General features: G+C 34.5%; 1 protein-coding gene and 1 long non-coding RNA gene across 37 annotated transcripts in view; one reads left to right on the forward strand and one right to left on the reverse strand.

The window, feature by feature from the left end:
• Positions 1 to 9510: 9510 nt before the first annotated feature.
• LOC137824195 (uncharacterized) overlaps positions 9511 to 19100 on the forward strand; it is a 37413-nt gene continuing 27823 nt past the window's right edge. For 34 of the 36 annotated variants that reach the window (XM_068629680.1, XM_068629693.1, XM_068629699.1 and 31 more), the window contains exons 1-10: positions 9511 to 9928; positions 14612 to 14891; positions 15027 to 15205; positions 15350 to 15596; positions 15773 to 15931; positions 16314 to 16520; positions 16891 to 17063; positions 17185 to 17443; positions 17792 to 17967; positions 18108 to 18378. In XM_068629680.1, coding sequence (XP_068485781.1) covers positions 9887 to 9928; positions 14612 to 14891; positions 15027 to 15205; positions 15350 to 15596; positions 15773 to 15931; positions 16314 to 16520; positions 16891 to 17063; positions 17185 to 17443; positions 17792 to 17967; positions 18108 to 18378 — 1993 coding nt within the window. In that variant the 5' untranslated portion in view covers positions 9511 to 9886. The remainder of the gene's footprint in view (positions 9929 to 14611; positions 14892 to 15026; positions 15206 to 15349; positions 15597 to 15772; positions 15932 to 16313; positions 16521 to 16890; positions 17064 to 17184; positions 17444 to 17791; positions 17968 to 18107; positions 18379 to 19100) is intronic. The other 2 variants (XM_068629707.1, XM_068629717.1) reach the window with 1 other exon arrangement.
• Positions 13120 to 14612, reverse strand: LOC137824197 (uncharacterized). Its single transcript, XR_011083220.1, has 3 exons — positions 13889 to 14612; positions 13711 to 13805; positions 13120 to 13499 (listed from the first exon to the last, which is right to left on the reverse strand). It is a non-coding gene; the product is annotated as an uncharacterized lncRNA (long non-coding RNA).

Consider the following 19100-nt stretch of genomic DNA (forward strand, 5'->3'; position numbering starts at 1 on the left):
GTACGAAGCCATTTGTGGATCTTTGGCTTGGTACTCACCTATGACTTACCCGGTTACCAGCAATGAGTCAATTTTTACCAACAAGCTTTTAACGCCTAGTTCTTTGGCCGACAACATTCTAGCTACCAAGACTTCATACCAAGCCTAGTTATTGCTGGCCTTGAAGGTGAATCTCAGGGCCTGCTCGATCAACAGTCCGTTAGGCCCTTCTAGAATGATCCCAGCACCACTACCTTGCTAGTTGGAAGATCCATCCACCGAGAGGACCCATTGAAAATCACTATCGTCTACCTTAATGGCTTCTGAGGATAGCTCTACCACAAAATCAACATATTTTTTTTTATCAGCATATACCTGGCCCTTGATAGGCCCCCTGGGTTCGCACTGTACGTCGAACTCAGACAGCTCAACTGCCTAACGCACCATCCGACCTGCTATATCAGGCTTATGGAGTACTTTGCGGATTGGAAGATCAGTTATCATTATCACAGTGAAACTCTAGAAATAAGGGCACAACCTCCAAGCTATAAATACCACTACCAAGACTGCCTTCTCGATGGCTTGTTATCGCACCTCCGGCCCTTGTAGCACCTTGCTCACGAAGTAAATAGGCCTTTGAACTTGATCTTGCTCCTGCATGATGAACGAGCTGATTGCCCGATCCGTAACTGCAAAATAGAGACGAAGGGGGGGTACCTGGTAGCGGCTTACACAGGACAGGTGGTTTGGCTAGGTACTCCTTCAACTTGAGGAACGGGTCCTCACACTCATGCGTCCATGTAAAACGGTTGTTCTTCTTCAAGCACTGGAAGTAAGGGTACCATTTATCTCCTCCTACTGATAAGAACTGGACAAAGCTGCCATACGCCCAGTCAATTGTTGTACTTCCTTCACCCGTGGCAGGGCTTCTCATCCCTATGATTGTTGTGCACTTGTCCGGGTTCTCTTCTATCCCCCGTTCAGGGAGCAGGAACCCATGAACTATCCTACTTCTACCCCAAACACATACTTCTTTGGATTCGACTTCAGATTATACTTAGCTATTATGGTGAATAGCTCTTCCAAATCAATGACGTGTTGATTCTTTTCTGCCGAGGTGACGATCATGTTGTCTACGTACGCTTGTACATTTCGTCCACTCATGGGGGCGAGAATCCTTCCCATTAACCTCTGATAGGTGATGCTGGAATTCTTCAGCCCAAAAGTTCATGACCTTATAACAATAGCTGGAGAGCTCCGTCATGAAGGCGATCTTGCACTCATCATGGGGGGTGCATGCAGATCTGATTGTACCCCCGAGAACGTGTCTAGAAAACTCAGCAGTCGGCAACCTGAAGCGTTGTCCACCAAGGAATCTATGTTGGGCAGTGGATACGAATCCTTGGGATAGAACTTATTTAGGTCTGTAAAGTCGACGTACATCCTCCACTTTCCATTTTCCTTCTTCACCAATACCACGTTTGCTAGCCACTCAAGGTACTGGATTTCCCTTATGTGGCCAGATTTCAAGAGCTGCTGGGTTTCCTCTTTGATGACTAGAGGTCTCTCTTCGCTGAGCTTCCTTCTTCTCTGTATTACTGTCCTGACCTTCTTATCCATGGTAAGTCTATGACACAAGAAGTCAAGATTATTTTGGGCATGTTTGCAGAAGACCAAGCAAAACTCATGTGCCTCGCTATTACGTCAACGATCTTATCTTGCAATTCTTGGCCTAACGATGTGTCAAGCTTGAACTTCTTCCCCTGGATCACCTTCTCATGAACCTCACCAACAGGCCCAGGTCGCCTTTCGTTGGTGACCTCATCTCCGGTGATCACCTCTGGCATTTGCGGCTGGATGGTGACCGTACACACTCCCCTTCTGTTCTTTAGACTGTTATCGTAGCACTTCCTTGCTGCCTTTTGGTCAAACTTGATGATGATCACCCCTCCCTCGAGAGAAGGCAACTTCATCTTCATGTGCCTCGTCGAGGCCACCACGCCTAACCTGTTCAAGGATGGCCTTCCCAAAAGTAAGTTATAGGCTGAAACAACATTAATCACTAAATAACTGATACTGATCGTGCGAGATAACATGCCATCTGAGAAGGTCGTCCTCAGCTCCACATGTCCCCGCACCTCCACCTGATCTCCAGCAAAGCCAAACAAGCAACCATCGTAGGGTCTCAATTGGTCAGGTAACAACTACAAGTTATTAAACGTTACCCAGAACATCACATCAGTTGAGCTCCCCTGGTCAATAAGAATTCAATGTACTCTTCTTCCCACGGGACGACGGAGATCACCACTGGATCATCCTCGTGTGGGACCACGTCCCCCAAATCAGCACTGGTAAAGCAGCGGTCGGGTTCGACTGGCTGGTTAGCCTCCCACACCTCGACTATTATCACCTCTCTCGTGTACTTCTTATGTTTGGAGGCGGAACATGCTCTTCCTGAAAATCCTCCCGAGATGCTGTTCAGCTCACCGTGGACAGGTACCTCATGTCCTTGGTCCACTGAAGCAGTCTCTTCCTTTGACCCTTCCTATCTCCCTTCCAGATACTCCTTCAAGAATCCATCTTTTATCAAGTTTGCTAGCTGGTAGCTCAGGGCTATATAGTGTTCCATGTCATGCCCAAACCCCTTGTGAAACTCGCACTAGGCCTCCTTGCGCGACCCCAAGTTCCTGTCAGATTTCGGAGGAACCTCAGTTTTTTCGCCATTCCTGGCATACCCAACAGCTCCTTGTAAGTCATCCGGAACTTTGGGTGGAAAGGTAGGTTGATGGAAATCGTCCAGCGTCACACAACCATATAATAAGGAGGATGAAGACCTAGAGGTTGTTTATTGATTTAATTGCAAATATAGGTCTAATTGGGCTTTTGTTTATTTTTGTAAGCCCAATCAAGAGGAAAACTCTAGGGTGAAGGAATGTACAAACATATCCAAGAAGACCTCCAAGTCATCAAAACAAACTAGAGTTTTGGTCAGAAGAACACAAGAAGACTGGGTTTCTGCTGACTGGTCAACATTATATTATGGGCCAAGCTTTAGCTTAAATAAATTGTATAAATTTATTTAGGATTTCATGGGCCACGTATTGGGCCTAGTAGCATAAAATAATTGGACCAAATATTTGGGCCAAGTAGTATAGGTTTTTGGGCTTGTTTTTGGGCCAATAGTAAAATATGACTAGTTAGGGTTAAAAGTGACTAGTTAGGGTAACAATTGGGCTTATTGAGCTTCTTTGATCCTAATGTAACCCTAAAACGTCTAGGGTATATTGGAGAACGAAAATACCTTGGCATGGAGCACATGGACGTCCATATGGCAACATAGGAGTGAAACAGATTTAGCTTGGAAGGTGCGAGTTAAACATGGAAAACATGACTCCACATGACACCTTCTCATTGGAGAGTTTTATTTTGAATTTTAAACTTTTGGCTCCAAAATGTTCAACCCTCTCTCCTATAAATTGAGGTGTTTGGCTCTCATTTTGTAAGATTAATCAATGAGTGAATTGCTGCCAAATTTGTGCCAATTACACTCTTGTCTCCTACCCTCCTTAGGATAGACGTTTGATCTTCATTTTTTCACTAGACCAAGTGATTAGGCCTCACCTATCACTCTCCATACCTTACCTTCACCTTCAAGGAATCTGCAAGCTCTACATGAGCTCCTTGTCTGCTGCAATCCATGAAGCTTCCGTCAATCAACCAAAGAGATCTCAACGGATGAAGGCACTCTTCCATCATAGGTCGTCCCTTGCCTTTGTCCTAGGTTGGTTCTTTCTGGGTGCGTAGGGTGCTCGTCGTGTGTCTGACCTCTTTTCGGTCACAGCTTAATGGGTGTGTGTTGTCGCGCTTCACAGATACCGCCTCCTTAGCAGCGATGTGAGCGACAACTTGTCGTCGTATCTCCCCAAACGTCCTTGCTGGATTTCTTATCGCAAATTGCTGAACTGTCTTGACATGACCCCCTGTCCAAAAGCGTGGACCACCAAGGACTCATCCTAGGTTTGAAGTCTTACTATAAACGCCCCAAACCTGTTGAGGAAGTCCCTTGAAGGTTCTCCTTATCTTTGCTTTACACCGAAAAGGTCGAAGGGGACAGACGGTCGAGCCTGGTTAACGATGAATTGTTCCCTGAACAATTTGGAAAACTGGTCGAAGGAGGTTATGTGGCCATCAGGAAGGCCAACAAACCACTGTAATGTCGTGCCTTTGAGCGTACCCATGAACATCTTGCAATGTATGTCATCGGTTCCTCCTGAGATAATCATCTGGGCGTTGAACATTGTTAGGTGGCTCTCAGGATCTTCTACACATGTGAAAGTAATCTTGGGTGTTATGTAGTTGGCTGGTATGGCAACGTCCATAATCTCCTGCAAAAATGGTTTGGGGCAGGCCCTTAGTTGGACAATTGGACCTCACTCCTCTGTCAAGCTGTTGTAGACTCCTGCGCAATTCCTCATTAGTCTTGCGTAACTCGTCGTTGCTTGCTCGAGACGCGTCTATCTCCGCCATCAGCTGGTCTTGCCTGAGCAGCTGCTCAGCTCAGGCTTTCGCCATGAGTCTCTCTTGTTCAGCCCTAGAGGTTGTCATCTCCTCTTGGAGAGCACTCACGGTTTCCATAAGCTGTTGTATGGTAGGGTTGTCATACCCATCATATCCCAATGGACCTTTCCTTGTATTCCTAATCATGTTTAGAGACTCGAGCACAACTGTGGGTGGGACTTGGTTTTATCGGGCCCCACGGTGGGTGCCAAATGTTCTTGCCTGTTGACTTTCTCACCAATTGACTTTTGGTGACAAGCTCTAGCTCCGTTTGTCCTTCCCGAATCTGCCCTACGTCTTGTTACATTGCTCGTGGCTCCGTTGGAACAAAGGGGACCCTACTTGTTGATTGCACTCCAACGATCAAGTCAGTACAGGGCTTATAAGAATTTAAGAAGTAGGTTACCGTCTAAGAAACAGCGTACCTGTACCTGGGGGTCTCAAACCCCTTTTATAGCTTACCTCTTGTAACAACTTTCCATCACGAGAATCTAATCTCAACTGAAAGCATACTCAACAAGAAAATATTTTGTTTAGTGGCAGACTCTCTTGGTGTTGCAACAAAACGAAATCTTTCCTCCAAGGAGTGCATTAAAAAATAACAGAATAACCATCACGGTACCAACTCATGTACCAACATTAGGGGTCCAGTCTGTTTACGTAGGCACCCTCTCCGTGGTGCTACGCTACCTTTCATCATACATGCAACCTAACCTCCACGTGCCCTAACACACATGAGTTTAGGTTTAAAAGAAAACACTTACTTGAACTAGACCTTATGCGCACTAAGCGCACCCTTAGGTCCACAATTATCCCTTGCTAGCCGCCTAGGCCTTACGTATGAAGGATTATCTTAATTATACAAAAATGGACTTATACATACAACCGGGGCCCAATTACATGGCCTGCTATTCTGGCCCAAGAGCCGAGCTGACCTGTTTGCACCATGTACCGAGGTCTGACCACCGAGTGCTGAGTTTTGAGCTCACACACACACGAAGATTTGTTGTCATAAGGATCCAACATTTTTTTAACTGTCAAAAAGTTATTCATATGGTTTTAAATTGATTTATGGAAACTTATATATATTACTTTTTTACATCAATTGATTGAAAATACTTAAGATTATTAGCATTTTCTGAAATATGTTTTATATACGGGAAACCATGTTTTAATATGTTAAATAATAAGTGTTTTCAGTTTGAATTTTTTCCATATTAGAAAAATCACTTTTTATGCAAGTTATATTCCTTTAAGTAAAACCAACATATTACTTCGAGTTTTTTAATAGATTGATTTTACTAAATTGTATAAAAAGGCTTTACACTGTATCAGAAAAAGGTTACACATACGCTTTCAACTTTTACATCTAGGAGAGTTTTTGCGAATCAATTTTTTTGGAAAAATCTTTGTGGTTTCTTGGAGCAAAATTTGCATCATCTCGTTAAAGCGAAAAATATTTCACTGTTGTTTTGAATTTAAGAAATCCAGTTGTATTTCTTGTTTCACAATTCAGGTTAATTCATTTTTTTCTTTATTGTATTGTTTTTCAGTATTATATTATTGGTCAAGATAAGGTTATTTGGTGGATAGTTATGCTATAATAGGGTGTTAGCAGTGTGTTTTTGTTCTTGTAGTGTTCAAGAACAATTTTGTGTATTTATTGCAAAAGAATTTTTGTTTTTAGTGTAAGCCACATTGGTGTGAGGTGGGATAGATGCAGTTCTTTATAAGAGTTAACTAGTATAAAATTATTCTTGGTGCTTTTGTGTTCCCTATTCTGCTTTACGAATTGTCTACATAATGATATGTTCTAATATAATCTATCAATTATTTTTCACAAATAATTTATTGTCTTTGTTTCTACATATTTATATTGATTTTCTGTAATAACTGAAGTTACTGAAATAATTGATATTGATTATTACACTACTTTTGATATATTTTACTATAATTTATATAAGTTACATAATAAAATTGTTTGAAATAGAAACAATTTAATAAAATTACATTGATCTTAACAAATCAACTGTTTTATTAAATATTGTTTTTCTGAAATTTGTATTTGTCATATAAACTATAAAAAATAATTCTTTGTATTGTTGTTATATTTTATTGTATTTATTGTTTTGTGTGTTTGAAAAAGGTTTTAAAAAGTTCAATTAGTGTTTTCTAGTTCTAACAGGTTTAATGTTTTTTTAAAGTATTTTTTGTTTACAAAATTAATTTATTAATCTGTAAAATAATCTGTTGAAATTAATTTTATTAAATTGATTTTTGGTAAATTAGAGCGTACTGGAATAATATATAATGTATAAATCATAATTTAACCCCTTCCTTATTGTGATTTTTATATTTCTTACAGTAGAAATCTCATGAAGGTCGAAAGTCACGATACAGAAAAGAGTTGGAGTAGTGAGAAACCAATCTATATGAGGAGTGAGAGAGGTTGTAACAGAATGAGAATTATAGTTTATCCAAAAAACAAACACATTTTGGGTAAGAAACGCAACTCCTTTGTGCTGTCACAGTCTTTGCAAGCAAAGCATAATTTATTATTAGAGTAAATGCCTAAGCCCACTTGTAATAACATTCCAATCTTTGACGTATGGGCGGCTAAGGAGGTCCTAATAATTCAGCCTGTGGTCGGTCTGAAAATGATTCTTTCTTTTGTTCTTCAACTTTTTCTTTAATGAATAGTCTCTCAAATGATCACAAAATGACAATAAGTTGCACCCAAATTAGAGAGCTCATTGTTTGGAAGAGAAATAAACCACTTTTTTCTATTTGTGGTCTCAATGAAACAGTTTTTTTTTATGTTGGATAGCAGACAAGCCAATTCCTTCAAGTTTTGTTGTGAAAACTTATCCAGCTTGGAAGACACCTCATCTATGGGACAGACAGACTGGTAAGGTTACCGACCTCCACCGTCCACATAAGCCCTTACGCAATAATCAAATCAAATCATAGACCTAAAATCATTCCCAATACTATAATATATTTCGATAACTTTTCATACATTTTTTTTTAAATTAATAAATATTTTATAATTTAAAACTAGTTTATATAAAAATTTATAACTAAAAATTTAGATAATATATCAAAATTTCTACAATTAATTTACAGATAAATTAATTTTAACTTTTCACAAATTTATTTAGTTTTTTCTTCTTATTTTTCTCTAATAATTTTATGAGAAAAATTATATACACACACTCATTTCAATATTTGTCAACGAAGAGCATTTTCTCGTCATAATTATATTACTGAAAAGCTTCCCTTAAATTCTGGATAAATTCTAACTTTAATTCTTTAATTTTTAAAGAAACATTTCAATAACTTAAAAGTTGAAAAAAAACTCGGTTCCCAAATATTAAATTTCAAATATTTTTTTCTAAAATCATATTCTCTCAAATTTAGAGCTTAAAGACTAAAATTATATTTTACTAAATTTGAATAAACTAAAGTAAGTTTGTTTGTTTTTAATGTGAGGAACTAAAACGATTTAGCTTAAATTTCAAAGATTAAAATATAATTAAATATTAATAAAAGAAATGAACAAATCATAAGAGAAACCATAAGTTTCTTTACTATTTGTGTTCATTTACCAGTATCTAAACCAAGATCATCATTACGTTCTTGTTCTTTAATCATGTCGAAAGGGATTTGATTTCAAATATGTATATATAGGAAAATAACTGTTAGGACAACTTAATTTAAGACACTTTAAACACAACTTAAGACAAAATTTAATTGAGAAAAAAATTACTCCTTTTTATTTTCAATAATTATGAAAGTTTAGAACACACCACTATTTGTCCAAAAAAATATACATACCTTGATATCATGTTAGTTTCTGAAACTATTTTTCTTAAATTCCTAATTTACAATTCATCAATCAAATTTGTAAATAATTTAGAAAATGCATAATTTAAGTGATAATAATAACATGTTTAAAATCAAAATGACAATCAATGATTAAATTTAAAATTTAGATGAAACAAGTAAAAAGTTGAAAACTTATTTTAAATTATTCTTAATTTCAATAAGCAATGCATTACACTTGGCCAAAGTAACAGTTTACTAAAATAGAATTGAATTCTGTTTACAGGAGAATATAGCACCATTGGTGAATCACACCTTTGAGTTGAAATACTGATCACAATTCATATTTAAGACGCCACTAGTGTCATAAATTCTGAGCCAATTATTCATGTCCATATATGCTAATAGCAGTGAAACCATGCTATCACCATTAATCAATATGGATAGTTTTGGAGGAATATATGTATGAAGATTTCTAATATAAAAAAATCAAATGAATTTTTTAGTAAATTAAAACTAGTTTATAAATAAAATAATTGATAAATTAATTCATATAAATTTATTTAAATTTGTATCCTTAACTTGGATCAAATTAATTTTAACATACAGAAGTACTATATATTTTTTTTTCTTTTTCTAGAATTTTTTATAAAAAAGAACTATGTAATCTTTGGACATATTCCAAACCAGTCAATTATAAACATTATGACTTAATGAGCATTATATGACTCCTAGTAATTACTTTCGACAATGAATATGAGTGAACAGTTGATGCAGAAGGGATTTAAAGAAAAAGTAAGAAAGATAAAATTAACTTTTTCAAAGTTAAAATTATTGTATATAAAAAATCATTATTGCTGATAAAAAAATGTATATACAAAATAAAGTTAAGAATTTGAAACATTAATAAATAAGTTATTTTTTATTTTTTCTATTAGAGATCAATACTCCAAAACTTACTATCCGGAGATCAAAGACCTAGAAGCATAAAAATATATTAAACTTTAATTAATGGAAAATAAAATAATATTATACTTAGTGTATGTAAATATTATGTTGATTATTAATATAACTTTTAATCTGTCAACAAAGTTTGACAAAACATATTTACTTGCCAACTTTTATTTATACTAAGGAAGTGTTCTACAATGGTAGCAGATGAGAAGAATTAGACTCATATTAGGATCCTTAACTCCAAAAACGCCAACTTCATCAAGATAAATGATTATGCTTGCTTTCGCTGTTGACTAGAACTGTTCAAATACTATAGTCCGGAGAAAAATTAATAGAAATAGATTAATTTTTCATGTGACTAATCTATCAGTAGGACCATTGCCTTGTACACTGCTCTTGATATGTTTTAGCATATTACAAGTGGCACTGTCACTTTTATGGCAATTTAGTAATATTAATACACACATGCACACGCTTATATACACTACTATAGATACAAGATAGTTCGTGTTCAATTCATCAATACTCTTTAAGCAACTGCACCTTCTACTGAGTTGGTCAGGCCTGCAACATGGAAGCTGAAACCAATTCTCCAGAAGATGCATCTTCTAAGGTATGTCTTTCTACACAGCTTTCTAATGGCTGAACTTTTGCATACTTAGCTTGCTTTCACATGTACTTAACTGAAGCAAATACTTAGATTAGTTATCTCCAAAGTTATGTTTTTCTTCTGCTTGATGCTCCTGCTAAACTTGATTATGCAGTAATATTTCCTTCTGCCTTTGGTTATGAGTTATTTTGATGAAACAGAGTTGAAAATAGTAATAAGACACTGAGCATACAAAGAAATTCAACGCAATATCTCAATATATTAAGATACACACCTTTCTGAATACTGAGGAATACAAGTAGGATTTTCTTTAGCACTAAATTGTGCAGTTATCTACAAAACATCCCCTTGGTCAAATAGATTTCAAGTAAAAAATGATTAGTTTTTATAATTTGGATTGCGTTTAATTGAATCTCACATCCAACTTCTGTGATGAGTGTTGTCCTCCACTTAACACATATCCAAGCTTATACCTAGTTCTAGTGAATGGAGCATGCGCTTTCTCAATGCACCCTTTCACAACGTAGGCTTCACACATGACTCATATGCTAAGTAACAATTTTAATGGATTTAGGATAAATTCAAACACTATTTTATAGTTTGTATTAGACTCAATTCAATTCCACAGTTCTTCCGATATTAGTAAATTTGATTCAATAACATATATATAGTTACGGTTAGACTTTAAAAGTAAAAGTGAAGCTTCTTTTACTCTATTTGTGTCAACTTTAAGCTAATATGTTCAGTTTTAGAGGTCTAAGGTTGGTGTGTTAATACTCCATGCGGATACGATATGTATCCAATACAATAATATGGTATGGTTATTCTAATAACAACAAGACGTGCTAAATACATATTTAAAATGTAGTAAAAAACATAATGACTATATAGTTATGTTTCTTGTAGTTTTATTAGATATAAATGATTTAAAAGATTATGTATAAGTGAAGTATCCAAAAATATTGGTATTCAATACGTGGAACAAGTTGGATATACTTTGTCAATACGTATCACTAAAGTATAATCCTAGAATTGGACATTATGCAAAATAAGGGACGTTGGTCTTAAAAAGAACCAAAAAATAAAGAAATGATTCAAGTAGGACATTTGTCAATTATTTTAACCGAAAAATATTCCTAATAGAGACAACTCATTGTAACATGTCAAATCTAATCCTTTAACCATGTGGATTTGTTGATTTTTCTAGTGAACCTTTTTGGAAAGCATGTTTTAGAAAAAAATGTGTATAATACGTTCTAAAATGTGTTTTCTAAAATAAAATTTTAGAATGTATTTCAGAAAAAGTTTTTTAAGAAGAATTTTGTGGGTACAGAAGAAACATCCATACCTCACCCTTATTCAAGTGGATCTTGTTCTCAAGGTCATTGATGTGACTCTTGGGGTGATTTGGGATTGAAAGTAAGAGGAAATTCTTTCTGCAACATACCAATTTGAACTTACACCCTATCATCTTTTTTGAAAATTTTAAATTTAAAAATTTATAATTCAAAAAATATAATCCAAAAACAAAAATTTCATTAAAAAAATAAATCCTTATATCCAAAAAATAGTTTCTGAATCAGAAATATGTTCCGAAAATCCAGATCATCGCATACCACCAATGGACGGAGGGAGTGGTGTTTCCACTATAGTTTGCAATGAGTTGCTTCTTCCTGCATTTCCAACATTCTTCTGACATCTCATATACTTTATGTGAAAACACTTTTTACCTTTAGCAAAAAAGTTAAAAAAACCCTAAATTTCACACATTTCACATTCTTCCTTCTTCCTTCCTTTCTCCCCACGAAAACCCCAAACACCTCAGGCACCCTTCACCCTAAAGCACCCCAGCACCTCATTTATGCTCGTTCGAGGTTTTTTTAGTTCTTTAGGTCATTTATGATACAGTGAATATGCATTGGTGGAAAAGGTTGATTATTCAGTTGTATTTCATTGTTTTTTTTTACTAATTTATCATTAGTCACGTCTTTTCGTTTTTTAAGGACATTTTCATAATCTATTATTCCAAACTTGGAAAGGACATTAAGATTATGTAATTCATAACACACTTTAAAAAAAATATTACACATTCTAAAAGGTAATCCAATCAAGAAAATACTTTCAAATTATGTAATAAAAATATATTTTTTTTACAAAATATGTTTCAAATTCAAAACCGATACAAAATATGTATTTTTTAAATAATTACTTTCGAATTCTACCAATTCAAAAAAACACTCTTAGATCATAATTTGATTTTCGACTTTCCTAATCCATAATATATTTTCTAAAAACACATCCTGAAAAATATAATTCAAATTATAAATTTACATTTCAGATTGACTAATTTAAAACATTTTACTACATTCAAGAACAAGTTTTGGATTACCTAATCCTAAAAATACACAAACATTTTAATTAGTTCCAAATGATGTAATCCATATAATCTTTAGAATCCAAAATATACAAAATACACACCATAACCAAACCTTCAAACATTTAAACTTTTTATTTTTGAAATTATAAAATTTATGGAAGTGCAGAAAGATGGGCTTTAGTAGTTTGGTTGGGTGGTTTGTAAAAGGTGTTGGATACCCATGGGTAAGGAGGGATTGTTGTGGACTCTTTCTTCCTACACCTCCATACCTTCTTGTGCCACCCCAGACCAAATGTGAAAATACCATTTTATCTTTTTTTTGCCACCCCTTATATTTGAAATAAGTCTTTGAATTATGTAAACAAATATATTTTGGATTACATAATTCAGAAGTCAATCTCATATTTAGAAAAAACTTTTGGATTATGAAATCCGGAAGCTAATCACAAAGGGCTTTTGATTACATAATCCAGAAAATAAAGACTTCCAGATTATGTAATCCAGAAACTAATCACAAAAGGCTTTTGGATTACATAATCCGGAAGCTAATTCTAGATCTAGAAAAAAACTTCCAGATTATGTAATCTAGAATATTTAAAAGGGTATTTTTGGAATACAAAAAACTTATGCGGGTGACACTAGAAGGTATGGAGGTGCAGGGCCATTGTTGTGTTATAATGTGGGAAGTGGAAGCCATCTTGGTGTTGAGTGTTGTGTCAAGGTGGTAGGCTAAAGATTGTGTATTATTTAGGGCATTAGATATTACTAGGAGAACTTTATAAAGAAAGTGATCAAAAGATTAAAAGAACACTATAAATTTATTGAATAGGTTAGATTATTTTCAATTAAAGATTCTTATGTTGTGTCAACAATTGTTTCTTAAAGATTCTGGATTATGTAATCCAAAATATGGAAGTGATACAAAAAAGGATAAAAAAATATTTTGATGTTTTGTATGAGATGCCAAAAGAACATATGGAGGTGCAGGAAGAAACGTCTCTCTCAACCTTTCTTCATCAAAATGTCTTCAATACAGATATATTGAGAAAGTCATTGCAAATCTTTTCTAATCATTGCATAGTTTTGAAGTATTTTTTGTTCTTCAAGCTGTGCATTTATCATCGTTCCAAAGCTTATAAAGTAATATAGTCTTCCGTATTCATTAACGTTCCAATTGCCCTCCCCCGTGTCAAGATCCTGAAATACAAAATGAGCAAAAGAAAATTACAGAAAGGTTGTTGGAAAGTTTCATAACATGAAGGACATCTTTAAGATTGAGAGATGATAGAAGAAAAATATTGTCACATCCAATTATTAGGACATGAGTCTCGTTAGCAATAATAATGTGATCAATAGAAGAATGTAATAAGTCATATGATCAGAGAACAAGTACCAAAAGAAAACTTACTAAGAGAACCTATTTGAGTCATTGGCGTTCAATCTTAACTTCAAGGGCAAGGCCCCTTCTTCGACTAACAAAGAATTAAGAGAGACTTCAAGAACCTTCAAAATAAAAATTTGTTTGATGAGTCTTCTTTGAGGGTTAACCTTTCAATTCCACCATGTAAATGAAAGCTTATATCTACCTTGAACCAAATCTCCTTGGTATACCCACATTTCTTACAATGAGAGCACCAACAATCCTCCTTACCTTTTGAGTTGATCTTCGCATTCCTAATGATTGAGGCTCCAAGTTTGAAATTCTCGAATGTAAGACAACTCCTTTAATGAGCAACTCATTCATCATGATCATTTTACAAGTCTCTTCACATCCAAACAAAATGATATTCCTTTCCTTGCTATGAATGTATTCTCTAATATGGTCATATTAAAAAATTCAATCCTGACAAGAATTTGAAAATGCTACATCGTTCAACAAATCGAGTCGAGTTTATAAGCTTAAAAAATCTGATACTAGTTGAGTTTTCTCCATACGCCCATCAAAACCCTTTAGTAGTTTGCAACAAAGAGAACACCTTGTTTCACACTCAAAATCTTACTTCTAATGTAATTCAGACTCCATAAAGACTGAAAGAGCTGAAATAGTATTGACGACTAGAAAGGGATCCCGAGAAAAGAATGTAGAAAAATAAGAGAAAAATTAATCAACTTTGAGGTCTAATAGCAGTGAAAATTATAGCTTTAGGAGACGTAATGATGCACTGTATTGTGTAAAAAATATGGAGAACCTCATCTTTGCATGAGACATTATTTAATTTAGATAAGTTTTTAGTATTTATTTTATACTTTAAAGAAGAATGTTTTGTTTAAATTGAAAATCATGAGCTTATAATCTTTCTTTTTTGCAGAGTGTCCCATTAGTTAAGTCAATTATAAATATTGGAAATGAAGAAATAATATTTCCGCAAAAACTTGGAACTGAGGTAAATTCTGAATATCCCTTGGTAGAAGAAAAAGGGAAAGCAGATAGAAAGACTGATGAAGTCTCCGAAATAAGACCTCAAGAAATACATCAAGAATCATGTGAGGTCTGTGTGGGAAGCGAAAAACAAGCTGAAGTGCCTTCAGACTGGTTAAAGCAAAGAGATTCGGAAGGACTGGTTATGACGGAATCAATACCAAAGTCAAGTAAGTACTGAAGAGCAAGGAAAAGTTCCAGGTTTTGAGATTGGATATCTATCAGATGTATTAGAAATTAGAAAATAACTTTAGCCAACTTTGAGGGGATGATAGCTACAAACATCTAACATTGTATAATGACAGGTGAGCACGAGCATGAACCCATGTCAACAATACCTGAATTGGCAATTAACCACAGTGAGATGGCTGAAAAAATCTGTGAGGAAGAAACATACAACGAGGAAGAAGAATCAACAGAAATAGATGATGACAAGAGCTGCAGACCAGAAAATGATCTAGGGAAAAGGAGTAAAGCTCTTGAGGTTAGACAGTAATGAAGTATAACAAACATGCAGATAACTTCATTTTCACATAATAAGCCCATGTTTATGCATCCATGCAAATAACCAATCATTTCTTTTCTTTTTTTCTAATACAAATTTGATTCATATGCAACATGCAAACAGGCAATTGATCAAACCCAATTCATGGGCAAAGATACTGCAGTTAATGAACATGCTGACCACCAATCGGAAGCACCCAGCATGGAGAATGTGATTACAAAGCATTCCAACTCAGAAGAAAAGTTGCTAGCGGAAAGCAGCATAAAATCAAATTATGAGGAGGAACCACTACAAAAGATTCTTGAATTATACTCTGTTGATAATTCAGAGATAAAAATAGATGGAAAAGTCATGCCAGAGAAAGAAATAGGTATTAACAAAGCCACTGAAGTGGAAATATATAAAACAAAAAGTAATTATGTTCTGAAATTTTAAAACCTGTTCTTTTGTTTTACATCCTAGAAACAAACTGATTGTAGAAGAAAATATTAAAATAGACAACACTATGTCAATCATTTCATTTAATATCTATTTTGGATATGACAGGTGTGCCTGCAGATGGGACCCTGAAAACTTTATCAACTACAGAATGTATTGGCGCTGAAGAGTTAGAGAAAAAGGATGAAGGAAAATTCGCACACGAGAAAGCAAAAGAGATGGAAGCAGCAACAGAAATGCAATTATTAGAAAGAGCATCAGCAGATAGTATGTGGTCAAAGTTTACCAACATTTTGTTACTTCATTCAAATAAAGATTGACCCTAGAAAATAAAATAAAAGAAACATTAATTTTCATATCACACCCCAAACAATCAATTTTTCACTCAGAAATGGCCTCCAGTGTTTATGCCATTAAAAGGAATAACTTGCATTAAAAGAACCTGATAAATAAACTTGCATTAAGTGTAAATAATGTATGATATTATGTATAAATTATTAAATTAACTTTGATCTTATTAGTAGCGTGAAATGCCAGTAAAAATTTTAATATTTTAAGACACGATGTTTTTTCGAATGACTACTAAAGACCTACTTTAGCTAACTTTTTATGGGTGATATCAAAGAAATATCTCAATTGTTAATGATAGGTCCACCTGAGAATAAAGACAAGTCTGCAGTGTCCACATCTGAATTTGTCAAAGGTCACACTGACGAAATCTCACAGCAACAAACACATAAAAACGATGAAACAGCAGTTATTGACACTGGGAAGAGTAGCGCAGAACCTGAGGGTGATGAGAAATTAGATAAAGAAGCAAAAGCAATAACACAGTTACTAAACACTGAAACAGAAAGTATGTGCTCAAACTTCACTAATTTGTATTACTTTGCATTCAGTTTAATTTTGACCCAAGAAACTGTAGGCTTCTATTTCAAAATTTCATTATATCTTTCAATATCCTTAAGAAAACACAATTTTTGCTGAGAAACGGCATTTGGCACCTATAGTTTTGAAAGAAAAGCAATGACTTACAGTAAGAAGGAATACTTTATGGTGGGGTCTGGATTATAAGGTACTGACTTACTAGAATAACTTTGTCCGTTGATTGCTGAATGACGTGGCAGGACAGTGGAAATTTTAAATTTTCTGCAGAAAATGTCTGATAAAATCACAATAAATCTTAATACTTTAGCTATTGAAACATCTCACATGCATAATGACAGGTCCACCAGAGGAAGAAGTCCAGCCAAGATTGCCCACACCTGATATTGTCCAACAAAAAACTGATCAAATCATAAAGCAACAATCACTTAATGAAGATCAACCAGACGTGATTGATAATGCCAAGAGCTGCATAGCAGAAAATGAACTTGACAGAGTATCCACTGTTATTGAGGTTAGGCCATAGTGAAGTAGGCAAGTAACAATTTACATATATATATATATATATATAAGTGAACAAAATTTATTTTCTTAACTTGTTATACTAGTTTTATACTTAAAATATATTCAACCAGGAACCTGTACAACTTGAAACCAAGGACAACATCAGCATAGTAAAAGAACAAGCAGACCAACAATCAGAAGAAACAAGCATGCAGAGTGTCACTACAAATTATATAATAGAAGGACACGTCATATCAGAAAGCACCACTAAACTAACTGATGATGTCCACGAATCACACTCAATAAAGAATTTAGAGAGGAAAGATGCAAATGAAATCAGAGAGGAAGCAACAGATGTCAAACAATCCATACGAAAAACAGAAGCTAAAGGTAATTATGTTTTGAAATTTTACAATTGAATACTCGAAAGCCAAAGCCAAAAGGCAAACACAATGATATTTAAACCAGGAAAAGAAAAATAAACACATGAATTTAGAAGGAAAACAATTCTTTTTCCTCATAAAATAAAATAAACCGCCTCTTTAGATGGCACAGACAGTTTTATTCACTCCTTGTGGATGATAACATACACGGAAATTTTGTGGCCCCACAAAGTAACTTCTTGTGACACTTTGACCTTTTCAATTGTTAAGAGAACATATGGAAGTATTAAAATTGTAACAGCAGCCTCAGGTAATAGATTACTTTTCATATAATATAACCTTTCTTTAATAATAGGGATATCTGAAGATAAAGCCCTGCAGACATTATTCAGTGCAGAATTGGTCGGAAGCAAAACAGTTGAGGAGAGATGTCAAGAAGATATAAAACCAGAAGCACAACTTGCAGTGACATATGCAAATGAGGAGCAAACACCACAACATGAATTCGACACAAAAAAAGAAATTCCTGAGGTTTGAATCAAACAAACCAAACTAAATAACTAAAAATAAACCTTTTATTTTCACACTTGAACAATAACTATTATTTATTATCATAGAATAAAAAATGATAAAGCTGACAGTATTTTTTGAAACCGACATATGGGTTGTAGGAAGAGGCATGCCAGCTCACTGCAGAAAATGAACCAAAATCAGAACCCCAGATTGTAGCACAGAATAATGAGACCACATGCATAAAGCATCCGTATTTGAATGGAGAGACTGCAGAAATAAACCCCACCAGTGATACAGTAGAACAAGAGATTACAATGTCTCATACCAAGGAGAAACTAGCAATTGAGGATGACAAGAAGTTCAATCTAGAGGAAGTACAAGGGACAGTAAAAGAAACAAAAATGCAGTTACAAGACACTACAACAGAAAGTATGTCGCTAAAAAAATCATGAATTACTACTTTTTAGTTTCATTTTGACCAGAGAAATTATAGGTTTCTATTGCAAAAATTTATTGTTTCCCAATAAAGCAACTTGTTGTGGAAGTATGACAACTTCAATTTTCAAAAATAATATAAATGAATTAAAATAGTAAAACACACAGACTTTGTTCAAACGATTCCTTCCAATATATAATCTTTTATAACATCAGGTGTGCAACCTGTTAAAGCTCTTCAACTCTCAAATATTAGGGTAGAATAGAATAATTTTATTGCTGAGTACATCAGATATATATACAAGATTGAAAACTAATTTGGGAAATATAACAACAACACCTAATGTAATCAGATCACTATGATTCAGGGATATTTATGTTATACACTTGAATTATAATGTGCTAATTATGGAATAATAGAATATGATTGCTGACATTCCCCCTGAAGTTGGTAAATATACATTTTCTATTCCCAACTTTGAAATAATCCTTTCAAAGTTCTTGCTATTCAACCCCTTTGTTCATGAAAGGAGACATATCAGATGTAGATTTGACCGCTGTCTAATTTTTCTTTGATAAAATGCGTTTGGTTCTATCATGTTGCACTGGATTATAGATTAAGCAAATAGCAGATTTATTATAAAAAATAAAGTCTCATTGGTTCATCCTACTTAATTCTTAAGTCTTCCAAGATGATTTTCAACCATAGTAGTCCA

Source organism: Phaseolus vulgaris, chromosome 8 (genome assembly GCF_000499845.2).
Source record: "Phaseolus vulgaris cultivar G19833 chromosome 8, P. vulgaris v2.0, whole genome shotgun sequence".
Classification (NCBI taxonomy): Eukaryota; Viridiplantae; Streptophyta; class Magnoliopsida; order Fabales; family Fabaceae; genus Phaseolus; species Phaseolus vulgaris.